Source organism: Orbicella faveolata, unplaced genomic scaffold (genome assembly GCF_042242905.1).
Source record: "Orbicella faveolata isolate gen_17 unplaced genomic scaffold, um_ofav_v1 contig_13, whole genome shotgun sequence".
Classification (NCBI taxonomy): Eukaryota; Metazoa; Cnidaria; class Anthozoa; order Scleractinia; family Merulinidae; genus Orbicella; species Orbicella faveolata.
Window position 1 is genome coordinate 2,902,721 of NW_028301540.1, and position 18,119 is coordinate 2,920,839.

General features: G+C 37.2%; 2 protein-coding genes across 3 annotated transcripts; one reads left to right on the forward strand and one right to left on the reverse strand.

Annotated features, from left to right (window-relative positions):
* The first annotated feature begins 1,203 nt into the window (after positions 1-1,203).
* On the forward strand, positions 1,204-6,699 carry LOC110053878 (cyclin-dependent kinase 2-like). Its single transcript, XM_020760187.2, has 7 exons — positions 1,204-1,720; positions 2,021-2,098; positions 3,550-3,670; positions 4,426-4,698; positions 4,806-4,867; positions 5,444-5,585; positions 5,998-6,699. Exons 1-7 carry the CDS (start codon positions 1,605-1,607, stop codon positions 6,103-6,105), a joined length of 900 nt encoding a protein of 299 aa, XP_020615846.1. The 5' UTR covers positions 1,204-1,604; the 3' UTR covers positions 6,106-6,699.
* A 680-nt stretch (positions 6,700-7,379) lies between these two features.
* On the reverse strand, positions 7,380-17,276 carry LOC110053877 (bone morphogenetic protein receptor type-2-like). 2 transcript variants are annotated; one of them, XM_020760184.2, is made up of 9 exons: positions 17,118-17,276; positions 16,489-16,576; positions 14,572-14,934; positions 13,911-14,266; positions 13,461-13,635; positions 12,546-12,703; positions 10,857-11,004; positions 10,200-10,336; positions 7,380-9,727 (listed from the first exon to the last, which is right to left on the reverse strand). In XM_020760184.2, the coding sequence occupies exons 2-9, from the start codon at positions 16,550-16,552 to the stop codon at positions 9,431-9,433; spliced, it is 1,698 nt and encodes a 565-aa protein (XP_020615843.1). In that variant the 5' UTR covers positions 16,553-16,576; positions 17,118-17,276; the 3' UTR covers positions 7,380-9,430. The 2 variants fall into 2 exon arrangements, with proteins under 2 accessions (XP_020615843.1, XP_020615845.1); XM_020760186.2 differs by lacking the exon at positions 17,118-17,276 and adding an exon at positions 16,981-17,111.
* Between the last annotated feature and the right edge of the window lie 843 nt (positions 17,277-18,119).

Genomic DNA, 18,119 nt, shown 5'->3' on the forward strand with positions numbered 1-18,119 from the left:
TGATATAGGAAAAATAAATACAGATAGAAATAAACTAGAAGAAACAATATTTAATTGTGTACAGTGACTAAAGTACCCAATGAGCTTTCGAGTTGGTCACTGTCATGCAGATATAAGTTGGCGTTGGCCGTGTGCTAAGTTAATTTAAATTAATATTTACATTGAAGACGATGTTATTATCATAAAAGAAGAAAGACATACATAAATGCAAGCTTAATGATAAATGCACCGTGCAAATGAAAGAGGGGTTTGTGTGTATCCGCATAAAATACTGGACTGGAAGATTAAAAAGAAAGAAATCAGTGTCTGGGCAGAAAGTGAAGTATGCTATATATCTTTTTTTTTTTTTTTATTCAGTATTGAAATCCCATGCACACCTTGGCCTGTCCCCAAACTAATTCCAAGTGAACAGCAAGCTAAAAAAATCTGATTGTTACTTTCGATATTACAGAAAATCCACCCACACAGTAGGGTAAAGCTTGAGAAATATAGTTTGTGCAGTTAAATCAAACTAAGCTTTCTGTTTGGGACAAAAGCTTTCTTCTTTGGTCATTTAGGATACTTACGCCAGCTGGGAGAGGGGGGGGGGGCACTCTCCTATATGGGCTATGGGCTATTTAGGTATGTGCGGCCCCAAAGGTTATGGCTTCTGAATGGTTTCGGTCTGAAAAGGGTATAGATTGTTTTGGTCTGAAATAGGATATATTTTTCACTCTAGCTTGGCGTTGAGTATTTTGTTTATGAGGAACTATTTTTTCCACATCAACATTCCCAAATTTGTAGCTCTTCTCAAATGTTGCGGCAATTGGAAGCCAATTCTGGTTAGCTGTGGTCATATATTAGAGCCGTGTACTAATTGTAGAGGTCTGAAATGGGTTTTCAATTTTTCACTCAGGTCTGAAAAAGGGTATGGAAATCACAGATTTTGGTCTGAAATAGGGTTTTGAGGTTTGGACCACACAGTCCCTCCAAAAACTTTGGGGAGTGCCCCCACCCCTTCGGCCATTATGGTAGTCTTCTTCCATTCGACGAAACCTGTCCACAGCAACTGTATCGTAAGATTTCATGGCGCTAAAAAGTTCCTTAGTTTGGTGGACATAAACTTGAGAAAAGTTACCCTCCATATGCCTATGTGGAGACCAAAATGTGCTCTCGCACTGTCTTGGTCCCTGTAGTTTCGCGAGGTACAAGTTAAGGGTGAGGTGTTTCCACTTCTTTTTCTTTCTCACATGATTTGTCAACTGGCGTAAATCTAAATCTAATTTATGACAGATAATTGCTTGAGCAACGGATGAAAACAACCGAAAGTTTGAGAACTTTTTCTGTCCTCCTCGTCCACCATTTTGTTGTGATGGGGGATGATCACTGTCCCAACCAAACGCTGCTTTAGGGCTCAGGTGAACATTTGACCAATCAAATTACTGAAAAGTTCTTGCAGAAGCCAATCAGATTATTGCGCGGGAAACACCAACCAATCACCGGTGCAACGAACAAGCGGGAACTTGTGCACTCTGTTTGCTTGTATGAAAGAAAATATATGAGCGTAAACTTCGACTTTATCACGAGAGGGTTAGAAAAAAGTGCCCAATTTTTTCAGTTGCCTCATGGACGCTTTCCAGAAGCTCGAGAAAATTGGAGAGGGAACATATGGAGTTGTATATAAAGCAAAGGATAAAGGCTCAGGGCGAACGGTTGCGCTGAAAAAGATTCGCTTGGATACGTGAGTGATATTCATAAGCTTAATTTGTGACCTTCACTATGGCGTTATTGCTTGGGTATAAAAAAAATTATTTGGACAACCTTATGGCAGCTTCGCTGGGAAATTTAATAAGGAATACACCAAGCAAATTATTTGTCGATTATTAGCAGTGAGGGAAATGAACCAACGCTTGAATAAGACTGTTGAGAACAAACGTAAAAACTGCTAACGCAAGCCACTTTGTTGGGAAACGTATAAACGTAAGACTGAAGCTTATCAGGCCGTAGTTCAGTCTCCATTGCGTTACTTTGTATTTTTCAGAGAATCTGATGGCGTGCCAAGTACAGCAATAAGGGAAATTTCTTTACTCAAAGAGCTTAATCATCCCAATGTGGTTAGGTAGGTTCGTCTGTTGCTCTCGGCTAGTACGCGAGCTTAGCAGTGTGATGGCTTCAACATCATGAACTGGTTCAATTAACGACGACAATAATCGCGTATTTGCGGCAAATTCCTCTCGTTCTTACTTTCTCCGACTAAAGGTTGCGACCTAAACGATGTTAAGAAAAGCTCATGCCTCAGAGAGACGAACAAAGAAATATTGGGGGCTCTGAAGGAATTTTGGTTTTGCACAGGATTTGAATAAAACCTCATACGAACCGAACGAATTGAGTGATTTCTGATGACTGCAAAAAAAATGCCCATAGGTTGTATTTTTATGACTTTTAACATACTCCTGGCATGCAACCAAATTCCTTACACCAAAGTATTAGAATCACAGCTACATCATAACAAATTTAAAAATTATTTATAGCGAAGCTGCTTGAGCTTAATTTGATTAGCGAGGTGTTCATTTCAATGTTTTCCCAACATTTTAACTGCTTCTCATCGCCACGTCATACAGCTACTCGATGCTCTTGTATTTATGCTTCAACTATATATTTTCGGAAATTCTAAAGCCAGTGTTCTTCATATTCGAACTGAAGCGCTGGTGGTCCCGAAGGTATTGCATGTATAACCATTATACCGAGTTTGAGGCTCACAATGCTCTCGCCTTAGCCTTCAGAGTAGTGTTCGTTCCGCAACTGCAGTCGCCTTTACATTTTGACCTTGCGTAATGGAAAGAAAACGATTTTACATCTTAGAGTATATTCTGAGTTTCGGCAAAGCCTAACACGACAAAATCATTGTTCAAATTTACGTTGCCACCAATTGTCCACGTGTTGACGGAAATGACAATAGTGGCATTGCTGGCACTCAGAGTGTTTAATAGCTTATTAAAAGCCAATGCTTGGTTAGCTAACTTTATAATGACTGGACACTATTAACCCTAAGAATGGAAAATTTGCCGATATCAAAATGGTTAGGTGAATTTGATAGACCACGATATCTATAATGGTTCTGTGGCAGACTAAATATTAACCAGTTTTCAGACCACATGTAAAAAAAAATAATGTGGTTTGAAAAACTTTCAAGCTAAAATCATTTCGACCACAGGTATTCAGGTAGACAAAGCCTAGCGGAACCTTTGAAATTTTTACTTAGCTCTCTTGAAATAGATCAGAGACAATACATCTCAATTGAAAATTTCCCCAAATTTTGCCAGAAACCATGCAGGATTTTCTAAATATTTTAAAGTTGAAAGAGAAAGTTATTAAAAGTTACCGAGAAGAAGCCTCCAGTTTTTTGAGAACCAGGTACATTTTGGTTGATTGTGGACAGAGTTGTACCCTGATAAAACTCTCATTTTTCCAGTTCTTTTGTCTCACAGTGATAGACTGTTAGTCTTGCTGGCGGCTGCCAAGGCCTCTGAAGATCTCTGGGTTAACTGGTATTTTTATTTGACTTCACAGATTGCTAGATGTGGTTCCTAGTGATAAAAAGCTGTTCCTTGTATTTGAGTACCTAGATAAAGACCTTAAAAAGTATATGGACTCAGCACCTGCTGGTGGAATTTCTTTGTCACTAGTTAAGGTAATTTTAATATTTCATTTAAATTTCTCTCCCTAAGAAAGTCACCTAAGTGACAAGACTGTTAAGGGGTTGTGCATTTCTCAATCAGATTTCAAACTCCATCATGTAGAAGTTTAGGAGCATTGTACATGTCTGAATTTCAAAACGTTGTAGTCCCTCGTGATGTTGTTGGCCTCCATGTTGCTGTTTCAATGCCATGTTGCTTGATGAAATCTATGCCAACAGGTTCAGAGTAATTGCTTTACAGATCTATAAGTCTGCTCTTGGACCAAAGTGGCATACAGTGTAGGAGATTATGTGGACCCATTTCTGTTACATAGAGCAACTAACAGCATTGTTACCCCCACCACCCCTCATGGGCTGCCCTGAACAATTTGCCACTGAGGTTTGCTAACAGTTTGCCAGTACAAGACCCCACCCCCACCCCCTGCCTCCACTCCCCCCCCCCCAAGAGAGGACACCATGTTAACCAATTTTCTTGCCCTAGAACTCAACACAATAGATCACTCAGTGCTTGACACAACATTAACCCAATTTGGAGCCTAACATGCCAGCCAAACTATTTGGCCACTTGGTCTCTCACTTTAGATACTTAGCTTCAATGCAAATAACATAATCACCAGTTAAACACCCAAAACATTCTTCCCTTGTAATGTTGTTTCTGTAGTTAACTCTACCCTAGGAAAGCACATAGCATTCTCTATTACCACTAGCATCACCAATATTGATATTTGTATTCTTTTCTTCATCTACAGAGCTACCTGTACCAGTTGTTAAGTGGCATAGCCTTTTGCCACTCCCATAGAATTTTACACAGAGATCTTAAGCCACAAAATCTCCTTATAGACTCTCATGGGTCCATAAAACTGGCAGATTTTGGTTTAGCTAGGGCTTTTGGGGTTCCAGTAAGATCATACACCCATGAAGTTGTAACTTTATGGTACAGAGCACCAGAAATTCTCTTGGGTTGTCGTTATTATTCAACACCTGTAGATGTATGGAGTATTGGTTGCATATTTGCAGAAATGGTCAGTAGATGCCTTTTGTATAGTTACTGTACATTTCTCACTTATGTTTTTACCATAGTGCTTTGCTTAGTATCTATCACTTGCAATCTTTTATTTGCTTTTCCTAGATAACAAGAAGAGCCCTTTTCCCAGGGGATTCTGAAATTGACCAGCTATTTAGAATTTTTAGGTAAGGAATGTACAGTATGCAAGGCTGCTGTAATGTAAGGTATGGTTAAATGTCTTCACTGCATTGCTCCAGAAGTAACCAGTATCCCCCATAGAGGAATTCTGGTTGGAATGCAATGCCACCCTCCTAGAAATTCCAGTTTAGCTTCATTTGATAATTTCTTTAGACAGTTTAAGCCTTTGAAATTACTTTCCCTGGCAGGAATTGTAATAGCCATTTTTGAGGTGGGGATATGGTTATTTCCAGGAGCCACACAATGTATGTGTGTATAATATGTCTATAGTCCTTGAAGCAGGCATGTAGCTATGGGCATTCTTTGTGAAATACCAGTCCACAGAAACCACAGGTTGCCTCCCAACAGTTTGTCAGGTTATCCAAAAATAATTCTTATATTGTAGTCATCAGAGAAATGCTTTTCACTCAAGAACATGTAACAAAACAACTAGACAGGAACCTGGCTCCTTTGTAGGTTTACGTCCTCTTCATAATCTACACAGCATGCCTAGAGCTTCACCCCCTAGTTTCAACAAGACTAAGTGCTTGGAAGCATTATGGTGCATTTTGTTTTATTCACAGAACATTAGGGACTCCAGATGAAAGGTTATGGCCTGGAGTAGCCGAACTTCCTGATTATAAAAGTTCCTTTCCAAAGTGGCCGGTACAAAATCTTCTTCAAGTTATACCCGCCCTTAGTCAACCAGGCGCTGACTTATTACAGGTACTTATTACAGTCTGTTTTCCACACCTAGTCAAAGGTTTACCTTGAGAGATGCACAGTTAACAAATGAAGAAGTAGATTATAAAAAGTTAGTATCTTGGTTGCTCTCTACCAAAATGCTCTTTGGAAACTAACTTTTTAAAAAAAAGAAAAGAAAAAAGCCTGCTCAGTGATGCTCTAGTGGTTTAGGAAGCACATCACTGTTAGTATAAAGATTGGCTCTCATTGCTGTAGGCCATTTAATCTGGTGTAACAGTAATCATCTTGGACATACTAATGAAACTGGTGGCTGATCTGCAGCCTCAGCTTCCATTAGCGTCCAATGTCTCCAATAAGCACATCGGTGCTAAAAATAAAGTTCTTATAAGTTATTAATACTGTACATGCTATTTTGTTTACTCTTCTTGTACAGCAAATGCTTGTTTATGAACCAACTAGTCGAATATCCGCAAGAAATGCTCTCAGTCATCAGTTCTTTGACAGTGATGTCAGAAGAAGCATACCCAAGTTTACAGTTTAGTATATCTAAGAGAACAATTTTAATTGTTTAACTATTAAAGCACAGTCTTCCCAGGCTTCAAGAAAAATATGGTGTTAAAAACACTTAGAAATAAACCTTTGGTCCTATGGACAAATTATGCCATTCCAGAAAAGTACATAAGAACAGTAATGCTTTCACTCCAACACACAGCATGATTTTCATATGAAATATTTCATAAATAACAAACATTCCGGTATGAAAAAATAATACAAGGTCCTTTTAAAATCGTATTATGTATATTCACATACCTTTCTCACTGTGACATCAGTTTAAATAATTGCAAGGTGATCAAAGTCCATTGGGCAACCTTAACGTCTTGAGTGATTTATTTTTATGCCACTTTGGACAGCTCATCTGTCAGATTTACTAATTTTGTAAAATTCAGAAGTAGCCTTGATATATAAATGTAAATAGTTGTACTTAAGTGTTTCATTGTATTGTAGATACATGTAATTCTTACGGAATATATCGAAAACTTTTTGTATTACTTAATTTAATTAAAGTATTCTTGACAACAAGTGTGACAAATGCAACAAATAACAACAAATTAAATATTACAAACTTTGGAAGTAATTTAATTGTTGTCCCTTTTTGTCTGCACTAATGCCAGAGTGACCTGAAAAACTTAGCATCCTTCACTTGGAGTGCATGACGAGCAAATAGAAGTTTTCTACATAGGACAGTAACAGCACCCAGCTTATCGCAGTTTCCGCAGCATTATTTGTGAATGGAGTATTGAGCTACTCCCCCTATGTAGAGGAAAGGCAACTTATCAAAGGTTACCCCTTCATGCATTTTGTCAGATTGTCTGATAGTTTGCCGTTACCCATTTGTACTCCTGTGTTGATAAAGGCATTGCGAGTCTCTTGCGTTGAACACTAGACCTTGAATCACTCTATTTTTCCCAGTGTCCCTTCTGCTGGCCATGCTTTGAAATATGGAGACGAATGGGTGTGGCTTATCGTGTTATTTTTTTGCAACACTTGTAGTGTTGAAAAAAATCTGGATACTTATTCATTCGGAGGAATTTTTAAAAACACTGGGTACTTGCTACAACATGATATAAATATGCACCATCATCTCGAAGATCATGGGTTGTTTAGGGCCTCCATTGAAAAACTACACAGATCATCTCCAAATAACTTTCTGTTTTTAAAAGCCTTCACTTTACGGCAACAGTATAAAAACTGGTAAGCAGGCAAGTCTCTCATGCAAAAATAATTATATTAATTGCAAATTACACAACACATAACTACTAAAAAACTTGTTTTATTTCTTGTATAACACTTGATGCTGAAAGTGTTCTTCTTCTATTAACATTAAAAATAACACACCAAGAGTTCCAAATAAGTAATGTTATAAGTAATACCTCTCTCATGTGTTTGAGTTCTAAACTTTATTTGGAAAATTTTGGCTACCATTCTGAAGAAAACAATCTTTCATTAGGTTTCTACATTAGCCTGCTTTCATATAACAGCTATTGCTTTTAATTATACTCAGCGAACACACAACATCAAAATAATAACTTGTACAGAGAGACTGTACAATTTGAGCCTTTGGTGCCTTACATTCATTAAACAAGATGTGGGGCCTGTTATCTCCTTCCCTGCATGTAGATTAAACATTTGAAGACCAGACAAGGTTGATTTTACAGGTATCAAAGTGTCTAGTGTTTTCCATCAGTCAAATTTGAGAGAGCACTTTTCTGTACCAGCCGAGTTGATGTGCTTTTTGTCATACCAGATATTTTCTTGAGCATGCGTATAAATAAATGCGATTTTAATTTAACTACCGGCAATAATGACTACTTCTGCCAAGAATACATGGGAGGAAAAAGTGACATTTTCAAAAGACACTTCTCTGGTACTTCAGCCAAATTAATTTCCTTACACAAAATAACTCTTCTTTCTAGTTTTTTTTTTTTTTTTTTTTTGCTACATCTCAACAACTTTTAACTTTTTGATCTACAAATTAATACATATTTACAAATCTTTCTGGTTGTTTTTCCTAAATGAAGGCTTTGATATTTCTGAGTATCTACAATACTATTACAATTTCCCCAGTTTTCATTTTATTTCCTAGCCTTATTCAATTAAGCTCAAGCTTTTTTTAACTTGTTCACCTAGTACAGGCAAAATTTAATCTTCATTTAAGTGTTAATATAAAAATTATGATTTCAGCCCATCAACAGTTTCTTAAGGTTAATAAGTTTAACTATTATATGGCCAGGTACTCTTGCGGTAGATCCGAGCATTTTGATTGGTTCTAAGATGTGTAATTCTTGTTTTCAAAAGTTAGCAAGAATGGCCCAAGTGCCATATAATAACCTGAACTGGGGAAATATTGGTGCTTGGTCCATACTGCCAAGACCAGCCCTTGTGCTCGGTTATAACCAGGTTAATACTTTAAAAAATACTTCACTTAGAAGTGATAAAAATTTAATTAATGTATGCTTCAACTTGAAACATTTTTTAAAAATGACTAGGATAACCCTGGGGAAAAGAATTTGTGGTTGCTAATTTTCACAAGAATGAATAAAGTACTGTTCAAAATAGCTTCACTTCCCAGTCAGTGTGCTGGGAAACCTGGCAAGATTAGTTTGACTATTGAGCCTACATCATCACAATTTGCTGATGATCACTGGTACTATGGGCTCAGTTTTTCAATTTACCTAGTACATCAAACTAAAAAAACACTTCACATTTGCCCACCAACAATGCAAAGCACTTGCCTTTACAAAACTCCATTAATTTTATAATTGCAGCAATATTAACATTGCAGGTAAAGACAGAGGCTTACCCTAACTGCTTATGATCTATCAGGTCCAGTCAAGATTAAAGAATTGACTCTCACCGAGCATCAGTCATCTTTGCAACAGCTTAAACTTATTCAGTAATGTTTTTTTTTTTAATATAATTATTATTATTGCGGTAATTATTATTGCTGTTGCAGTACTGAATGTCCACTACACCACAGAAAGTCCCTTCAATTTCTATTTTATACACTAGAACTAGACATCTTCTCAGTCCTGATCCAAGAAACAGCTCTACCAACCAATCAGTGAACTGCCTAACCTTTCCAGCCAGACTTCTAAGTGTAAATAAACACTCAAGCTACAGTCAGTGTTAATTGTAGCAGAACCACAGGATCATAACCAAGAAATTGAACTGCCCAGCACTGGTATTTTGATGAGACAATAACAATGCCTATAGAAACCAAGTTGTTACAGGACAAGCTAGCAATATCCAGTTTGTTCATGGATAGACTTTGATAAATCAGTACTTTCTCCAATCTCTGGTGACAGTTATACAGTTGTCATAGTAAGGCCTTGACTAGATGAACGCTCAGCCCAGGGATTTGCTTCTACAATGGGCGGGGCACTTAACACAGGACTACAAATGCCTGACAAACTCTGTGAATGAGACATGGGATAATTCTGAAGAATTGTTTGCACAGGGTTAACTGTTGGAATGGTGGCTAGGCCATCAGGATAGTCCTTCAACAGCTCAGAGAAACGTTCTTTGACACAAAGTGCAGAGAGGCGTGCATCACCATCTTGGTCCCAGCAATCTTCTATCGTCTCCCTCAATGTTCTTAGTCCCTTGGAAAAGCAAAAGAAATGATTATAATTTCATAATGGCTAGTGAGGTCTAGAGCTAAAAATGTTAGCTGCATTGTTCTGTAACAGCACTTTTCCCTGTACATGTAGCTCTTAAGTTGGTCAAAAAAAATTCTGAAGGTGTATATTTTAGGTCAACTTGAACATCTCACCCGGTCTTAACTGGGCGGAATCTAATGTTTACAATTAAGACTTGGGTTACACTGTTAAGAAAACCCTCTTCAAGCCACAAGGACTGAAACAGGGGTTCCAAAATGACACCAAATAGAGTGGAACCACTTTTTAAGCAAGCACCCTGTTAACACGGTTATGTTAACAGGGTGCTTGTATTGGAGGTTCTTCAATAAGGATACTGACTGACCGTTGACACCAGAAGAAAATGCAGGATTCTGAAACACCAGCAACAGTTACTCACATTTCTGTTTACTTTAAGAAAACAATAAAAAGCACTTACAGGATGGTTGTGTTTCCACACATCAGGAAAACCTGGCCTCCTCTTCTGTCGAGCAACGAACTCTTGCATAGCTTCATTGGTGATCGATTCTCCCAGCTCAGTTTCAAATGGTGGTTTGTAACCTGGTACAGGCTCTCCTGATGGAAAAGAACACCAATCAGTCAGACCTTCACAGTACAATCCTGATAGCATTTGAATACCATTACCACTTAGTAACAACTATGTATAAAGAAAATCCTTTGTGACAGCCAAGAGTCAACTTGGATTTTCAGCTTGGCTAAAGGATTTTATCCACCACTTTCCTGATGGCCACAATCCATTTTAAACCTTTCATTTGTAGATGAAATAAGGCCATGCCCAGGGAGAATGCCCTTTAGATATTAATACATGCCAATAGCTACAACTTGCCTACAGGGTGTTCTCCCTTGCTTACATTATTATCTTACAAACTTGTCAATTTTGCCGATTTTATAAAGTTGTTATGTTTCTAAAGATGATTTTAGCAACATGTTGTACTCGTATACATGTAAGCTCCCCCTTACAAGAAAATTGGCAGCTCCACCAAAAAGCACATTCTGAACAAAAGGCACTTTTGCTGAATTTTACTGTTCATAGTTAACAAAATTCTCTAGCACTATGTTAGTATTGCACACTTACGTCCATATATGTCAGCACACCTCATTGCTATTTCCCACAACACCACTGACATGGCATAAACATCAATTTCTTTCAATGATGCCTCACACTCTCGTAAATTCACAGCTCCATCCAGGACTTCAGGTGCCATGTAACGCAAGGTTCCAACCTGTAAGTGAACTCTACTTAGAACAAAAGCTTTATTCAAAAATAATAATAATAATAATAATAATAATAATAATAATAATAATAATAATAAGGTGCTGGAGATGTAGAAAGAAGAGAAAAAGCAAACAAGGGGTGTTTCTTGGCTTCCCTCGGCAACTTGTTGTTGCCAGGAGCCAATGACAAAACCAGCTTCAATATCATCAATAGCTGTGCAAATCTTTAATAATAATAATAATAATAATAATAATAATAATAATAATAATAATTATAAAAAGAAGTGTTTATTGTGACAAAAACTAGAGCTAAGCTTTACAAAATGCTATAATATTTACCTAATTTGATGTCTGTTAAACCTGTAAAACACGTTTCCATATCTAATCATGATATGGTTACTACAACTAATACTACTATCATCATCATAACATCATCATCATCATCATCATCATCATCATCATCATAATAATAATAATAATAATAATAATAATAATAAAAGTCACTGAAAAACTAATGAAAGTCACTGAAAAACTATCCAAATATAAGGACTTGGAAATCGAAACAAGCCGAATGTGGGGCATGAGAACGGAAACAATACCAGTTATCGTTGGAGCACTTGGAGGTATCAAAAAGGGACTAGAAACTTATCTTGGAAGAATTCCTGGCCAATTAAGCATCAGTGAACTACAAAAGATAACCTTGCTAGGTACAGCACACATTTTGAGGAGGGTGCTATCAAGCTAAAAACTGGCTATCCCCTAGTGCCCCAGGACCATGGTTTGGTCTCGGCCCTAAGGACTATAAGCAAACATTACGTGAGGACAATAATAATAATGATAATGATAATGATAATGATAATGAAAATGATAGTGATAGTGATAGTGATAGTGATAATAATAATAATAATAATAATAATAATAATAATAATAATAATAATAATGTGTGTTGGTAATTAAGTTCTAAATTAAAGTAATTTTTTCTTCACGCTAACATAAATACCAGAAGGCAGAGTGTAGAGAGGGGAGTTACAGAGAAGGATGTCCCTAGAGAAAAATTTAGTGAGACATATAATGGCATTTAACTTTGACAAAAGCGTTTAGAAAATATCCCTATGATTATACGTGTGCTGATTGGTTTAAAATCGTGTTTCTATAACTTGATAGAAACACAGAACCAGCATGAGCTGTTGACGTAATTATGGCGTAAACAAAGGGAATTTACATTTTGATGATCAAAGTACATGTAAACAAGTTGTTTTCTTTTTGATGCAGTATTTTCTAAAAGAAATAGAAAACATATTCTCTGTGTTTCTATTGAGTTATAAAAACACTCGTGGAAGTTTAGTAGAACTTGAAAAAGCTGTGGAAACACTCACCTGTCTGCTCATGTTCCCACAGCATTTCTTGTTCTCCCAAACTTCTACTCGTGTTTCTATCACTTGATAGAAACCCAGTAGGTAGATGTTTTCTATTTCTTAATTAAAGAACCCTACTCTTGATTCTGGATCTTTCCTGAAGCCATAGCATTAGAACAAGTATTCAATCCTACCTCAGTGATGATGTCATCAGTGGATTTTGTCGATCCAATTTCTGGCATTTTCATAGCAAAGCCGAAGTCTGACAGTACACACGTAACATTTGGGCTGACCAACACATTCCTGCTACTTAGATCACGGTGAACAAAGCAAGGCTTTCCCTCATTATCATCTGCCAAAAGCAATTAGAGACAATCTGAAATTAATTTCGCTGAATTGCATTTTCAAAGTATTACAGCACAAAAAAAAAAAAAAACCGTCCGCTGTGAAGCAGAAATCTCTTTTCTCTTGGTCCTCTGGTGTGCTTTAACCATCAATGATTCACAGGGCTGCCTTAATTAATCAGCAAAGTTTTACAAGAGCCATTATTATTATTACACAGGGTTTGTAGTCTTTTAAGCTTTTAAAATTCCCTGACTTTCCATGATCTTTCTGAGTTTTCCATGACAAACATTAAGCAGCTGTTCTCACAGTAGTATCAAAACAATAATTTATTTCAGGTATTTTCCAGCATTATAATGCATAAAATGCGTGATTGTGTTTTTTTTTTTGTTTTTTTTTCTTTTCCGACTTTTTTATCTTTTTGCATTTTTTTCATTCTCAGAAAGCATATTGCTTTTCCATGACTTTCTGTGACCCTCACTTAAATTCCATGACTTTCCAGGTCTGGAAATTGAAATAATAAATTCCATGACTTTCCAGGTTTTCCAACAGCCGTATAAAACCTGCTATAAAGTAAATACTTAATTGAGCTAGGTTGTTCATCTGTATTGGGAATATTGGTCACCTTCCTTTTCCACAAGTTTGTGGACCTCACCTGCACCTTGATCAATAAACTTTCAAAAAAGCAATTCATCAACCAATATTTCCCCATTACAAACCTTATGTTCAATAATATAATAATGACATAAAGCCTCTTTAGAGCTTACCATCATTATGTAAGTAAGCCAGCCCAGCTGCCAGGGAATGACTAAGAGTGCACATCTCTTGCCATGTGACTGTACTGCTCTTAAGAAATTGCATCAGTGATCCTTTGCTGTGGTATTCCGTCACCAACAAATATTCTGGTCCATAAGTACTCTCTCTTTGTGATGCAAAAAAGAACTACAAGAAAATAACACTGCAGTGAAATGACAAATCACTTAATGCCTCCCCTCGAATCGCATATTTGAGGGGAGATGCTTAATTTAAGTTTTGGCCCATAGGAGGGGCACTCATTCAAAGGAGCGCTTATTTGAGGGGAGGCGCTAATTCAAGGATTTACGGTATATAAGCATTTCTGTCAAAGATGCCTTAAAAAACATGCTTCTTCGCAAACTTCTGGAAACTTTTGATACTGATCATTTTAAGTATATTAAGAGATCTTCCTGTTATCTCACCTTTAATATACTTGGATGTGACAAATGTCTTTCATATACATCTCGTTCAGTTTCCCACGTGCCCCTGTGCTCCGGCGGAAATACTTTGACAGCAACAACCTCACCTTTAAAGAAACATCGCCACACCGAGCCATAACGGCCTTGGCCTACCATCTCCTCAAAGTGCAACCCACTAAGATCAAGTGGTAGCTCTAGAGGTTCTCTCTCCTCAGCTCCTCTATCAGTAGACTTAGCAGTGTGACATTTTACTTTGTACATGTAGACAACAACTGCTGTCATTATTATGGCCAGGACAACAAACATCACACAAGCAATCACAACCGTGACAGTCATGTCTGATTGTTGACTGGTGGACTCTGTAAAAGAAAATGACCATTTCTAAATTCCAGAAATTTTGTTTATTAATAAAGTATAAAATCTCCAAGCAGTTCTAAATGGTGCCTCCCAAGAGCCTTAAAGATTGGCACAAGTATAAGCTGCCTATGCGCAACATTAATAAAATTTAAAGGTATTGGGGGTTTGAGCCCATAATTAACAAATGATTCCAAGATACTTCAAAGATCTTTGTAGACCACTGAATATAACAACTCTCGCATGAGATTGAAATGAGTGCGTAAACTGACATGCAATTTATCATTCTGAGCTAATTATATCAACTTACCCCCTGCAGTTGAGGCTGGTGCAACAGTAGACTCACGCTCCACATAGTACACTGAGGTAAAGTTCGTGTTACACATGTCCATCTTGCAGCAACAGAAGCCAGACACATTTTTGCTTTTGAAGGCATCATAGTTTGGATTTTGAATGCAATCATCTTGACAACGTCTAGAAGGATTATGCGCAGAGACCTTAAAGCATCCTTTCTTAAGAACTATCTGGACGGTTTCATTTCTTTCATTCACCTCATCTCTCCAAAGAACAAAACAGCTATCATCACTATTTTTGCATTTCTCAGTCCCGTTCAAAATTCCTCTATCTGTGTGGTAAGAATCGCACACCAAATTTATCTCTTCTTGACAAGAACCTGGCAAAAGAGAAACATGAAGAGTTTCCTACAGACAATCATTTATATTTCAGATTTTACAGAATTTTAAACAAATCTTGTTATGGCCTTGGATCCAATAACTTATTGTTATTGGTGACAAGTGGTTCCAGAAAATCTCCATATCTCCACTAAGGATGGTTATTTGGTTTGTACCCCCCTCCCCCCTGGAATTTCCAGTTTAGCTTTATACTTTCCCTTTAAATATTTGGCTGTTTAGACTGCTCCCCTTACCTCAGAATTTCTAGTGACCATCCTTGGTGTGGGCAAGGATATTTTCTAGACCCACACAATGCAGGGGTTTCATTAAGGACCGGGAACCAGGCTGTGAGGATGATTTTTCTTTTTCATGATTTGTGGACGGCATTATTTTTCTCTCTCTTTAGTTACCATGATTTTCAAAATAATTTTCTGTGATATGAGATATAAATGTTCATTTTGTCGCACACCCATATTTTGATTACATTTTCTATTTTTTTCCACACCTGTCAAAGTGTAATAAACATAAGGCATAACTGTGAAAGGTAATCCATTAGATCATTCTGCATTTCTCTTCAGTGGAACACGGTTTTCCTTTTACCTCATGTGGTAAAAAAGAGGTGGAGAAATGACAATGCTGTTGAACAATGTCGTTCTTTACACATAAAAATTCAATAACTCATTAACTTTGCGAGTTCAATTGGAAATGTGTTAACTTAAATATTTAATACCTTATTACATGAAATTTTCACGAAACATTCATTTCATGATTTTGAGGTGTACATATTTTGTGACACTTAAATTCTGAAAGTTTGCAAAAATTTTGAATCACTTTAACTTCACGCTTTTGGGTAACACACAATTTATGTCCTTGGCAATATTACCTATACTTAAACATGTCCTTGAATTTAGTAAACCGACTTTATCAAAGTTACAGTAACGTCAAAATTAACAAAAATGCCACGGCAAGACTACAACAGTAACATAATGCGAGTCACTTAATTTTTGCATCATGTTATGTTCTCAACACCTATTATTTGTGTCACTTTAATTTTGCCATTTTTTTTTGAAAAGCAAAATTCATGAAATTAATGTGTTGTGAAATTTCATGTAATAAGATATTTCATTTTCCTTAAATTGTGAAAGGATCCCTTTTTCCACTTTGTGAAACGAGACATCCCCCTTTACCACCCTGTTATGGTTCTCTCTTGCTCGAGATCAAGTTCCCAAAACATACATATATTTTTTTATAACCAAATAGCAGGTATATTTTTTTATATATATACTCAAGAAGCAAAAACCAGTTCCTAATTGTCCAGAAGGCATGATCAGTTTGGTTTCTGGTCTGGGAAAGGTGCTTACACTACATATATTGTTTAATGATAAATACTACCAAGACCACAGGCTCTCAGGTATCATAGCCTGTTGCAAAGGGAATTATATGCATGCCCTTAAGCCAATAATACATCACTGATTTCGTTGCATATGTTTCCCCTCTAAAATAGCCCTGCAATAGAAACAATGTCATTAAGCTTATTAATTCTCACTGACATTTACCTTCCCTCACGCTTATCAATGTGGTTGTAGACAGCAGGATCACTAGGAAGCAGTAACCCCTCATATCCACAAAGGAATTTATACTGATCTGCAATAATTTAATAACGGTACGTTATAATAATATTAAGCTTAGGTGTCCGACACACATGCACAAAGTATTTCAAGTTGTACAATTTTTTTTTTAGGTTAGTGAAACACCTTCAAAGGCAATTGATAGACAGTCGTGCGAACAATAAAAAATGGTTATTGTGAAACTCAAGGGAAGGCAGCGGACAGTGCAGGAAACATGGAGATTCTTTTAGATATTGGTTATGTCTAAACAGGTCATCATTCCTGTCCGTTCACTTGTCAACATACACACAAAGCGTACACAGGGAAGAGCTTGTAAACTTTGCGTTAGCCTTACAAAACGTTCCAATATATTCCGGTGGAAGCACAATTCAAAAAGATTCTTTAGCTCAGCTTTCCAAAAAGCACGAAAGAAGTACTTACTGCTATAGACCAAGGTAGAAATCACAGGTATGAAGTTTAAGAAGCTGTAGTCTTCATGTCGCCACGAAAGCACACAGCACAATGGACGATTACTAGCAGAAAAATCAAGGTTTCGGCAAATGTTGAAAAACTCTCACCTTTCCTTTATTACCCGTTATTCGTTTGGCATCGAGAATCGCGACGAAAAGGTCTGAACTGATAAATATTTCTTTGGAATCGCCGCTCCTGTGTGAAGCATGACACAACCATTACAGACATTCGGCAACTAATCTCTCTCGTCTGTGGATTGAATATCGCCAATAGCCAATCAGCGGCCAAGAAACAGTGGATGTCAATCAAAAGAATTCATCTCATGTCGCTGCTGTCGAAATTCGACCCTCTATTATGCCGCCATTACTGTTCCATTCTTGTTGTGTCTAGGTCTGTCTATGCGCTATCGGAAAGATCCTTGCAGCTGTTTGGCGTTTACAACCTTCAGACAATTTGCTCTGTTCACCAAACGTCACAGACATACAGAAATTTTGTCAGTAGACAATATTTCGATCTGAATACGGTGTAATTTCGGCCAAAAAAGACCGACAAGGTAGAAGTTATTTTATTTGCGTGAAATTCAGGCCGACTCACCGACGATCCAAAGTTATTTAAAAGATTATGTTTTTATTCCATGGCTCCTTTAAGTCTGGATCAATTCAAAGTCAACATTGTCGAAACTGCATTTAAAAACAAACATTGCCATGGAATCTATTATTAGTTCAATTAGTTGCGTACGGTGCAGAAAAAAGGACTTTCAAAACCCAAATAAAGCAGGCCTTTGTCAGTTACCATGTGCTAGCTATATTAAAATTTCAAGTAAGCGTATACAGTTTCGCGTGGAAACCTCATAAATGTGACTAATATTAATGCCATCTGAAGTCATGCCGCGTCTTATGCAATTAAATGTTGAGCAAGAAGAGACTGCACTGTGAAATAAATAGCGTATCAAAATGGAAGAATTTAGCCAGCGAGCAGGCTCAACGGCGAAAAGCGAAGCGATCAGGCGGGAAGGAGTCTGGTGAAGAGTGCTCCAACTCACAGCCCTCCAGGTGAAAAACATCGATTAACCAAGCCACACAATAGCTGCAGAAATTCTCGCGCGCTCA

Bases quoted from the DNA above. Each gene is read 5' to 3' on its own strand.
- LOC110053878 (XM_020760187.2), top strand. From the start codon at position 1,605: ATGGACGCTTTCCAGAAGCTCGAGAAAATTGGAGAGGGAACATATGGA. The intron at 2,099-3,549 runs GTAGGTTCGTCT...TTGACTTCACAG, and splicing joins AATCATCCCAATGTGGTTAG to ATTGCTAGATGTGGTTCCTA. The intron at 3,671-4,425 runs GTAATTTTAATA...CTTCATCTACAG, and splicing joins TTTCTTTGTCACTAGTTAAG to AGCTACCTGTACCAGTTGTT.
- LOC110053877 (XM_020760184.2), bottom strand. From the start codon at position 16,552: ATGAGGGGTTACTGCTTCCTAGTGATCCTGCTGTCTACAACCACATTG. The intron at 12,704-13,460 runs GTAAGCTCTAAA...TGCTTTTGGCAG, and splicing joins GGCTTACTTACATAATGATG to ATGATAATGAGGGAAAGCCT. The intron at 9,728-10,199 runs GTAAGTGCTTTT...TGCTTTTCCAAG, and splicing joins TGTGGAAACACAACCATCCT to GGACTAAGAACATTGAGGGA.